The sequence below is a fragment of the Urocitellus parryii genome, chromosome 4 (genome assembly GCF_045843805.1).
Source record: "Urocitellus parryii isolate mUroPar1 chromosome 4, mUroPar1.hap1, whole genome shotgun sequence".
Classification (NCBI taxonomy): Eukaryota; Metazoa; Chordata; class Mammalia; order Rodentia; family Sciuridae; genus Urocitellus; species Urocitellus parryii.
In genome coordinates, this window is record NC_135534.1 from 91,524,988 (window position 1) to 91,537,137 (window position 12,150).

Sequence of the window (12,150 nt, forward strand, 5' to 3'; positions counted from 1 at the left end):
TCTGCACTAGGCCGGTACATTTCTAATCAGTGAACCTAGGTTGACATATCATTTTAAACTAAAGTCTATTAGTTTAAATTAAGGTCCTTTTGTGATGTACCTTCTGTGGGTTTTGATAAATGTAAATGATATACATTCACCATTTAAGTATCAGACAGAGTAGTTTTAATTGCATGAGCCACCTTTTCATCTTTCCCCTCTCTCCTTAACTCCTGGCAAACAGTGATCCTTTTATTATAATTTTGCCTTTTTTAAAATGTCATCTATTTAGAATCTTATTATGTAGCCTTTGCAGATTGACTTCTATCATTTAGTAATGCACATTTAAGTTTCCTTTTTTATTTAGTGCTAAATAATATCCCATTGTCTAGTAGTGATCAAAATTTGTTTATTTATTCACCTGCTGAGGGACATTTGTTTGCTTCTGAGTTTTAGTTTCTGAACAATGCTACTGTTTTTGTGTAGACATGAGTTTTCAGCTCTTTTAGGTGAATACCAAGGAGAGCAGTTGCTGGATTATCTGATAAGAATAAAGTTTAGTTTTATACGGAATGGTCAAATTGTCTTCCAAAGTGGCTGTACCATTTTGCATTCCTACCAGTAATGAATGAGTGTTCCTGTTTCTACACACCCTTACCAGCATTTACTATTGTCAGTGTTTTGAATTCTGGCCATTCTAACAGATGCATGGGAGTATTTCCTTTTCATTTGCATTTCCCTCTGATGTAATGTGGAGCATCTTTTTTTATGCTCAATTGTTTATTTATATTTATTCACTTAATCAAGGCACATCTATTGAGTACTTGTATGTATACACATAAATATCTAACATGTTTTTATAAAATAAATCATACTTTATTTTTCAAAATACTAGATCTGGAGAACAGGGGTCATGTGACATATACAACTTAGAGGAGAAGTTTTTAACACAGTGTTTTCAGAGGTTCAATCCATGGTCAACTGATTCCATTCCTTTGGGCCTAGATAAAGCATGGCCAATGGGTGCAACAGAGGAATGCTGTCAGCTCATGACAGCGAGTTAGCAGAGAGAGATTGAGGAGCAAAAGACAAGGCACACCCTCAGTGACCTGTCCACAGTTACCACATAGTAATTCATTCAAGTTATGAATCCATCAAATGGATTACTTCACTGATTAAGTTACAGTTCTCATAATCTAATGGTTTCACCTCTGAACATTCCTGCATTGCTATGTGAGCATTTTGGGGGATAGCTCTGATCCAAATCATAACAGACTTACTAGTAGTATTTCCAGGAGGATCTTTAAAAAAAATGTATCTTTTTCATATGTTATATCTAATATTATTATATTTACCTTTTGTACATTTATAATCTCATACACATACAATACTGGATATGAAGTGTTATTTGTGATGTAGGCAAAGCCAAATATGGTATACATTAGAACTTGGTTGAAAGGACTGTACTTGAATAGATGATTTCTCTTTGTAAATAAGCATTTACTAAGTTTAGTTTTTTTTCTTTTTTCTTTTGGCAATACTAGTGATTAAACTCAGGGATATTCTACCAGTGAACAACATCCCCTTTTTAATTTTTCACTTTTGAGATGGGGTCTCACTAATTTGGCCTTGAACTTGTGATCCTCCTACCTCAGTATCCTGAGTTCACTGGGATTACAACCACATATTACTATGCCTGACTTTTACCGTATTTCTTTAAAAAAAAGATAACGTAAGCTTATATTAGAAAATTTGAAAAATATATGTGAGCAAAAAGAAAACAAAAATGACCTATAATCTCAAAACTGAAGCACCAATAAAAATTTTATTATCCTTCCAATTTATTTTTTGAAGGTATGTAATATAGCCATATATGTTTATATAAGCATACTCCTTCTCTTTTGTCAAAATAGGCCATGTTGTATATTCTGTTTTTAATATTATTCATGATAAATTTTTATTTTGAAGGACAATTTGAAATTGTGAATTACAGAGTTTGGACCCAGAATGTTGCCTTCCGAGTGACAGCCCATTTCATATCTGTCATTTAATTGGTCTTGATAGCTTCCACCATCTTAGAGTTCTTGTCTTCCAAGTTAAATCGTATGAAGGCAATGGTGGTACATGTCTTCTTGTGTCCTAGGTGGGTCTTTCCCTTGACAATACTATAGGGCACCTCCATCTCATGACACAGGGCAGGTAAAAAAATAACCACTTAGAAGAAAGCAACACGATAGATTTTGAACACTCAGGTGATTTCAGTTATTACTCTTGTTATGAATGATATTTTAATAAATATCCTTATTTCTTATCTAGGAACACATAACATGATCCTTTTGAATAAATTTCTAGAAGTGAAGTTTCTTGATGTAGGGGCATGTAGAATGTTAAAAGGGAATAAAATTCTCTTCAGAATGTACCAATTTTATTCTTCCCTGCAATATAGACGGTCATTAATACTATGTGTTTTATAAAGGGCTTGGACTTAATATTTTTCTTAAAATTATCTTTTAATATTTAATGTAAAATTCCATGTGCTCTTAATAACAATCAGATAATATGTGTATATGTATGAAGAAAGAAGTCTCCTTTACAGTTCCCCCTGCAACTTAAGTTATCCCCTTTGAATGGTTATATAACCAGTATTAAAAATTCATTTTATCATTTGAAAATTTACCTGTACTCGTAATTGTACAAAGTTTATGTCGCAATTTTCCTGTGTAAGGATTTTTGTATTCAGTTTTTTTAATAGTTTAGTTTTATTTTAATGTGAGCAATTTCTTTAGTATTTTTTTCATTTTCTTATATTTCACTAATCTTTTCATCATCTGAATCATCAGCTGAATCTAATTTCAACTAATATACTTTTTTTTCCCGAAATTCTCCCTTCCCTGCTCTATTTTAGAAGTATCTGCTTCTGGGGAGTGTTAATCTCTTCTACGTACTTAACTGTTATTTAATCATACTTATTATATAGAATGTCTTTCAAATTCTTCTGTTATCTGAAGTTCTTGGGGTTTCATTCTTGTCTGTTGTGTTTGGTGATGCTTGCTTATAGTGGATTATTTTCTTATGTTGGCAGTTTTGGGCTTTTAAGTTTTATCTTTCGGTATGCTTGAGATATTGGGTAGGTGAGTAACTGTCTAAACCAGGTTTGCCTAAACTCTTGCCAGGTACTGGAGAAATCACTATTAATTTCTTATTAGTCCCATAGTTAAATTTATCTGTGAAGTTTGTGCTAAGCTCAAGTGTGGTAAATTTTTCAGAGGGCACTTTCTTTCACCCAGATTTCAGGTGAATTTGTCTCCTGTCTTCTGTGAATATGGCCATACAGCCATAGTGTTTCTTTATAATGTAACTTTTAAAGGACTCCAGTTTTAGACCCAGATCTCATTTTTAGAAAACCTCTCATGTTGTCTCTGGTAGGGCATAACTTTAGGTTACTGTGGTTGATATTTTTCTTCAACTCAGCCATAGCTGTTTTAATGCCACTCTGGTTTTTCAGTTCACTATTTCTGAGTTTGGGGGGAATGTTGTCTCATTCTTTTCATTTTTTTTTAAGTGCAACCATGTGTTATATTATCTTTTATCTAAAATTTATGTGTTTGTAACTGGAAAGTTTTTATAGTTTTCTGTCTTCCGTCTTGCTGGCATTGAGAAGCCAGTTGCTAATTTTCTATACTAGTTCTCTAAAAGTCGTTGTTTCACAGGTGGAAACATTCATACTGATCAAATAATAAAATATGTTTGACATACCACTTTCTTGACATGAAATTATTTTTTGTTTGGGCTTAGTTGGTAAGACTTCTTTTTTTATTTAGTGGAAAGTGAAGACTTCACTAGTTTCCTATTTAATTTAGGAAGTTAGTCAATATCTAGAAAAGAGAAAATGTTGTAGTTGTGATAGTTACTTGTAATCACCTGTATGTTTAAACCTACAAAATGACAAATTGAAAATTGCTAATGTAAAAAGTTGATCTGGTTAGTAATATCTGGTTCAAACTTAATAACTGGATTTCAGTTAACTAAATAAGTCATATATATGTATATATATATATATATTATTGAGATATATACTCAAATTTATTTTAGTACTTTCTTTAAAAATTTTATTACTTATTACTTTTGCTTCCCCCCCCCAACTTAGAAGTGTTTGTTCTGTGTAGAAGATATAGTCTTTATAGTCATTTTTTATATTGATTAAAGTAGGTGATTTGATGACAAAATATACATTTTTATGAGCCAAAATTTAAAGGCTGTGTTTTTCCAAAAACATGTATTTAGAGAAGGCATGATACCATCTGTTGTTCTTTGCAGGCTGACCAGTTGATGTTTGCTTTGCATTTTGTTCGGGGCATGCATCCTGAACTTTTTCAAGAAAATGTAAGTGGAATTGAAGGAAGAAAATTTTAGAGTTACATGAAAATTTTGTGATGGGTATATGTTTAGTTAGATTAGAAGCTACTTTAGGGCACAAATTATGTGTTAATTTATTAATCTTTTACTAAGTTAGAAATTTAGTGTAAAATGCTGTTTTTCAGTTCTGTTTCCCTATTGGTAAACCCAGCATTCCAGAGTGATAGCAAGGAAAGGAATCTTGGAACTTATCAAGCTGCCTAAATTTTTCTGAACCTAGGTTCATTTACTTAGTATACCAGAGGAAGCAGCCTTCTTATTTTCCTGGCCTATACAATAGAACCAATAAATAGAAAAAGTGAGAGAATATGGGCATTCAACTACATTCTGTGATTTTTCAAGAGTCAGCAGGTGCTGGGCATTGTGGTGCACTCCTGTAATTTCAGCGCTTGGGAGTCTGAAGCTGGAGGACAGTATGTTCAAAGCCAGCCTCAGGAACTTTGCAAGGCCCTAAGCAACTCAGTGAGAACCTGCATCTAAATAAAATATGAAAAAGGGCTAGGGATGTGGCTCGGTGGGTAAATGCCTATGGGTTCAATCCCTGGCACATACCTGCCAAAAATCATCAGCAGGTGAAGCAAGAGGGTGGTCAATTCTCAGAAGCTTCCTAGAGCCCATAGATTTATGTTAATATGATTATGTATAATTTATCATTTTTGTCTTTAGTCTTTATTTTTGTTTGCCATACAATGTCCTCTGAAACTTTAAAAGAATCTCCCTTGAGCTAGTGCTTAACTAATCCATCTCTGGTCTACCTATGATTTTTAAAAACATTTATTCACAAATAGTTTTTCTCATTAAGTGAGACTTTCATAGCCAGGTGCCAGTGCCATACACCTTTGATCTAGTAACCTTTAATTCTACCTGATCAGACTTTAGCTGTTTTCTGGAATCCTTTCATTCAAATTGTTTAACAAAGGCAGATCATTCATACTTCTGCCCATGTTCTTTCTTTGTTTTCCTCTAACTCAATATAGTCTGGTTCATTTGTTTATTTAAAATGACCCTCTTTATTCCTATTGTTAACTTCTATGTTTTTCTCTCCTCCTGCATATTTTTTTTACTATGATCACTATGTTTCATATAATATAAGACCTTATATTCCCTGTTTTTTCCTACTAAAATATGAGCAAATCATCACTGAGAGAATGGAATATTTTTCTTATATATTGTAGAAGTAATCACCCCTATTTTAATGACAGGTGGTTACATAATTGCAATAGGAAGAGTAGATGGCCAGGATGGGTAGAGACAGGAATTATGTTGCTTTGGTAAATTTTTCCAGATTGCTATCCAATATGTATTATATTTGCTAGACTGTGTGTGACAAACAGTATGATAGTGCTATTTATTATCTAACTTGGGGGAAACCTAGGGTGAAGACATAGATTTTCTTGGAGCACTATATTCCATAACACTTGATTAATCTTGATTCTGTGGCTAAAAAAAGTGGATTAATGACAGTGTTATTCCAATCTGTAGAAAAAGATAAGTCAATGGAAGTAATTTTCTGAACTTTACCAATCATAAAAATTTTAACTTTTTGGCATACTTTACCGCTAATCTAATAGTGAGAAATAGCATATTAAAGAACAAATTAACAGGTAGTAAGAAATGTTAATTGAATTACTAATTTAAGTTTTTAGACATTGAGACTAACCTATATGTTTTTGTTTTAACAAAGTGATGCCTAGTACCTTTTACTATTATTTTATATTGGAAAATGAACTCTAATGTTAATATATTAGAAGAAGGGAGTAGATATGAAAGAAGTTTTGTCTTTCTGTGTTCTTAGCTGCATTGTAAGTCATTTTATAGGAAAATTAAGGTAATTTTGTTGAGTTTTAAATTTTTTTTGTTTTCTTCATTTTTATTCAAAAGGAGTGGGATACTTTTACAGGTGTTGTTGTTGGAGATATGTTGCGGAAAGCTGTAAGTTAAAATAGAATTTATTCATTTACTCCTAGAGAAAATAGTTCTGGCTTTGGCTTCATAAACTATAATTAGCTTCAGAGGAATTTAAAATTATTGTTGAAATTATATTTTGATTAGAGGAGTGTGTTTTGGCCTCTGCTGCTACATTATGGACAATATATTTTTTGACTTTGAAGACATTGTTTTGAGAATAATATTAAATACTAAGAAATTAGTTTATTTTTCTCAGTATAGTACTTTATTCTAAGAAAAATTTTATACTCTTTAGGAAAATCAAACCTGGTATTATAACTAGGAAATTTTTCTTATATAAATGAAATTTAAAATTATTTCTGAAAATTTTTAATAACAATAATCAAATTCAGGTTTTTCTTTAGCTTTTCTGTTTGAATAAATAATAGATAATATTCTTCAAATTAGGACACTGAAAATGTTGTATAGAATGTAGATCATGATAGAAGTGCAAAATAAAATTTAAAATAATGTACTTTTAAATTAAATCATAGTTTCTTATGACATTTAAGTTTTTCTTAAGTTTCGTGGAAAACTAAGTACAATGAAAATAAATGCAGTAGTTGTCTAGGTAGTTCTCTGTGTACCTTTTGTTACATAGAATTTTGTCATGATGACTTGTAAAATATAAAAAATAGCATATAGAATGAGTATTTTTTCAATTTGTGTCATAAAAATAACTAGTCAATTGCTATTTTTAAACTCTGAATTTATTTTACCCAACATACCAAAGAAAATAATTGTTTCTGTTAAAGGATTCTCAGCAAAGAATACGTGATCAACTTCCATCTTGGATAGATCAGGAAAGAAGTTGGGCAGTAGCAACATTAAAGGTATTCCTTTTCTGCTTTGGGGGGTAGCTGATTTTTTTTTGTTGCATATTTTAGTTATTTCTGTTGAGATTTTTTAATGTTTTATTTATTTATTCTCAGTGTTTATTTCTGTGAATAGAACAACAAGTCTCAGTTGAAACACATCAAAGAATTATTATGGTTACTCCATTAATCAATATTTAATTTATTAAATCTGTCATTTATGAAATAACATGCCTTTAATGTTTAGATATTCTAAATATAGTATATCTTTCACTTCCGTTTTTCAGTTTTATCTGTGTTTTAAATTATTTAAGTCAAAGTCATTTTTATGGAAATAAAAGACAAACATACTTCTCCCCAAATCAATCTATGTGTCTTTCTGTCTATCAATCAATCTATCTTTCTTTTCTTCCATCTCTTCTCATGCTTTTCCTTCTTACTCTTACAATATTACAATACCCCATAGTAAAAACAGTTTGAATAGCTAGCAGTTGTTGATACTTATTATATACAAGGCATTATGCAGATTTTAAAAAGATTATCTGATTAAATATGTCCAATTACATTATATGTAGCTACTGCTATTATCTTCATGTAACAGATGAAGAAACTAAGGCACAGAGAGATAGTCACTTGCTATGGTTACTTAGAAAGCAGAAGCAGAATTCAAAACTGGGCCTCCTGTTGCATAGTCTGGTTTCTTTTACCACTACTCTTTATGTTTATTTTTCCATAAATAAAATAAATTACATGCTTTATTTATATAATTTATTATTTTATTCATTAATAATTTATTTATTGCTTACTACCAATCAGCATAGTGCCAGTGACCAAACTTTAGACAACCTTCTGACCCTTCTCCTAGGCCTATCAGTGTACTTCCTTGTGAAATCTAGTTTTAGCAGGAACTCTGCAAGGTTGGTTTAACCAGAATTTTCCTTATCATCCATGATATTTAGTTGGCTTTGTCATCTTCTGCTATCTCTCAGGTGATTCTGATCACCTTGACCTGTGTTCAGCAAGAATTTTGTTTAATTGGTTTAGCAAGAATCTTCCTTACCCCTGATGTTTTCTCTTGGCAATTTTCTATTTGTAGACTCCTACTGTGCTGTAAATTCCTGTAAGTTCATACTGTATTCAGAATTGAATCCTGTTCTATATTGATATCTCTTTTCCTCTATTGCTATATCCCCGAATAAAATCTGTTTTTATTGCTCCAACTGCTGTTCAGATCTGTTTTTTTCCTCAACATCAGTGGGATGACAAATGTATATTGTTATATTAAGAGACCCTACCATGAATAAACTTACACTGTAGAGATTACTTTCTGATGCGGTGGCACAGTATAAGAGGGATAGCCATGTGATTTGACCCAGTGTCTAACCTGTAGCTAGAGAGCCTTCTAGCTGTGCTGTATAGCCTATCTCAAATACATGATGATTATATAATGTGTAACACACCTAAATTAGTGGTGAGGGGAACTTACATACTGATATTAAAGTCAAAAGACTAATATCATGTGTGTTATCCTAACATGCTTACATCATTTATTGAAAATAATTAAATTGAAATATAATTTGTCAATATTGTTTAGTTTTAGTTAGGAAAAATGATGAAATTTGGGCATTATAATGGATTGTTTAGATGTGAATATACACATTTGTATAAAGAATTTTTACAAACTAGATTCAGTTTTATATTACATGAAGTTTAACAGTACAGGTACAGATCTTCTAATTTATCATTATTTTCAGTGAAAATTCTCCATCTGAATAGCTTTTCATTTATCATCTTATAATTCACCCTTGAAATAAATTTAGGAAGGGGGGACACTGAAGTAGTGGTATGGATATGTTCAGGAAAACCTCTGAAGGATGATATTGTTTAAGACGAGTATTGAATGCTGAGTAGTAATTTATGAGGCATAAAGTAGGTTAGAACATTGAGTTGTTGATAGACTTTCATTTTATTTATTTATATGCGGTGCTGAGAATCACACATGCCAAGCAAGTATGCTACTGCTCAGCCCCAGCCCCAGCCCAGCCCCAAGGTTAGGACATTTAGAGACAAAAGAAGCAGTATGTTCACAAAGAGGGGCATAAATGAAAGAGGCTTAGAAAAATATACATTGTTAAGGATTTGCTGTTGTTTCTGAAAAAATAGAGGTAGCTAGAAGCTAAATCTGCAAGGATAAATTTACACACACACACACACACACACACACACACACACATACACACACACACACTATTGTAGTGCAGGAAAAGAGACCTCAGTGTAGAAGTGAGTTTAGTTCTGAATATAGCATGGACTAGTGGAAGTTGATAGTCAGGGAACAGGGTTGTGGGGTCAGTAGAAGGAAGATTACCAAAAGAAAATATTGAAGGTGTGGTGGGGAGAATTCTGGCTAAATTGATTTAGCAGTATTCTTGCTGAAGGCTGATGAGGATGATCACACACCAAGGATATAGGATGAGGAATTTGATCAAATACTGAGCATAGAGATATTTGCTAAACTGACTTAGCAAATTTCTTGCTAAAACTGGTTTCTGAAAGGAAGGACATGAAGCCTAAGGTTGAAGCCTAATCAAAAAAAGGTCTACAGACCTGACCAAAGGGTTTTTTTTTTTGTGTGTGTGTATGAGAGAGAGAGAGGGAGGGAGGGAGGGAGGAGGAGGAGGAGGAGGAAGAGAGAGAGACACCTTGTTGATATTGATATGAAATTTGACATATTTTTGCAATTTAACATGGAATTCAATTGCAGCAATTCCTAAAATTTGTACTTGATTTTAGTGACAGCATTTCTTTTCTCCACAAGGTGGAGATAGCTAGGTATACATATTTTTATGCAGAGATTTCTTTTGTGAATATTGATTTAGTACTAGTTTGGAAATGTTTTATTTAATGCTGACATTAGCACTGGATGAGTCTACCATACTGTTTCTGACCTAGAAATGATCAAGACATCTTGGATAAGCCAATACAAAGCAGAAAACCAGCAATAAATTATTTATTAATAGTTGGTTTTATTTGCACTTTAATTTTTTTTTAAAAAAAATATGTACATGTTCATCTATTTACGTGTAGCTCATTATATGTTGTTTTTATTTTTTAGATTGCTCTTCCCAGTCTATATCAGACTCTCTGTTTTGAAGATGTAGCTCTGTGGCGAACTTATTATCATAATTCAGTGTGTGAACAGGAGTTTCCATCTATTCTTGCAAAGAAAGTTTCCTTATTTCAGCAGGTAATATTTGATGTTATCAAAATACAAAAAAACGAATGTTTCATCATTCAGAAATCATTTAAAAAACTTGGTTTTTAGAGTATTATCTAACTTTTAATGGCATGTGGGAGGAAGGATTTTTGTTTACTTTTACCAACTTATCTGGGAAGCTTACTAGCAAAATTTCTAAATCGGGTATCTCCCATTGTAGATTTTCTTATTCTTTTTGTCCATGATCCAAATGAGATCTTGTAATAGGAAAAATGATGTAAAAATAAACTAAGATACAAATTACTTTAAATTCATTTTCTAGAGTCCTATCAAAGAAAAAGACCCAATGATGAGGAAAGTATTTTTCTAATTTCACTTCAAAATATAATGATGATATCTACTGGTAGTTTCTGTTCAGTTTGTGGCTAGGCAAAGAATAGAGTGGAAGAGCTCTCTGGGAATTGATGTTACAGGAAATGACCCTTGCATTTAACTTTTTTCTGAGGCTGTTGGCTATAAGATCTGTTTTCCTTTTGTTTTTGTATACACTGAATTTTTTTTCAAGCGTGTTTAAAAATTTAAAAATCAAAAAACCAAAAAGGAATAAAACATCTAGGAATGAAATATACATCTAAGGATAATGTAGATATACATGATTTTAACATAAAAGTAGTGATTTGTAGATTTTAGGCAGGATTTCTGTTACCAGAAATGCTTTACCTGTATTCTCCTATTTTCAACTGCTATTCAGCTCTTAGATCATAGCTAACCCCATGTTTATTTTAGATCACAGGTTTGAGGAAGCAAATGAATTTCAGTAATATTCTGGATATCAATAGATATCTTAGCATATGTCTATTGTGACAGTTTGAAGCACAGTAAACACTATGGAACAATAAGTGTATGCATATTTTACTAAACATTTGTTGAATTAGTGAACATTAACTATTGTTAAATTGAAGCTATTATGGGAGTTTTACTATTTTTAAATATTCTGTACTTTATTTTAAGGTTCTTGTAGTACAGGCTCTAAGACCTGACAGATTGCAAAGTGCCATGGCTCTATTTGCATGTAAAGCTCTGGGTAAGTGCAATACTTTTCAGACCAAGACCAATATTCTGAACCATTTGTTTTACTTTACATTTTGTTTTATGCTGACCTTAGTTTAGAAATGTTTTTAAAGTCTCTGTTTTTTATTCTTCTTATCTTATAATCTTTACCTGGTTTAAAAAATTCTTCTTTGTTTTGGATATAAGCATGTGTAATGTTGAATTAAACTTGATATTTAATTGATACCCTATATTTAGTAAAGGTGTTTGAGGTTTTGAAAATCACTTTCTTATGAAAATGCTTTGGGGTATTTCTCAAGTGTGAAGATTACAAAGAAGATAATCAAACACTGGTACCAAATTTCTTCTGTGTAAGTACTATTTGTAGTCACACTTCAGTGGAAAATTTAGACAATTAAATTAAAACAAATGCACAGATACTATAATCTTAAGAAGTAAAGTCCTCAAAACATGTCTAAAATAAGAAAAATGAAAAAAATTTAAATTATAAATTTCACAGTATAGTTTTGTTAATCGTTTTAAGACTGAAGAATTAAGTTATCATCCATTTGGAAATAATTCTACTTTCTCAGGAAAAATTTGGAAAAACTGTGTTAATGAAAGAGAATGAGAGGATTTTACTTGGAGTAACACAGTCATTCTAGAATAATGGATGTTTACTATTACTAAATGAGGTCTTAGAATTATGTTGCAAATGAAAAACTT

The 12,150-nt window shown here is 31.7% G+C and overlaps 1 protein-coding gene across 2 annotated transcripts in view; it reads left to right on the top strand.

Annotated features, from left to right (window-relative positions):
• Dync2h1 (dynein cytoplasmic 2 heavy chain 1) overlaps positions 1 to 12,150 on the top strand; it is a 334,173-nt gene that overhangs the window by 176,669 nt on the left and 145,354 nt on the right. For both annotated transcript variants that reach the window (XM_026392460.2, XM_026392459.2), the window contains 5 exons: positions 4,297 to 4,362; positions 6,277 to 6,327; positions 7,098 to 7,175; positions 10,273 to 10,404; positions 11,386 to 11,458. In XM_026392460.2, the coding sequence (XP_026248245.2) occupies positions 4,297 to 4,362; positions 6,277 to 6,327; positions 7,098 to 7,175; positions 10,273 to 10,404; positions 11,386 to 11,458 (400 nt within the window). The remainder of the gene's footprint in view (positions 1 to 4,296; positions 4,363 to 6,276; positions 6,328 to 7,097; positions 7,176 to 10,272; positions 10,405 to 11,385; positions 11,459 to 12,150) is intronic.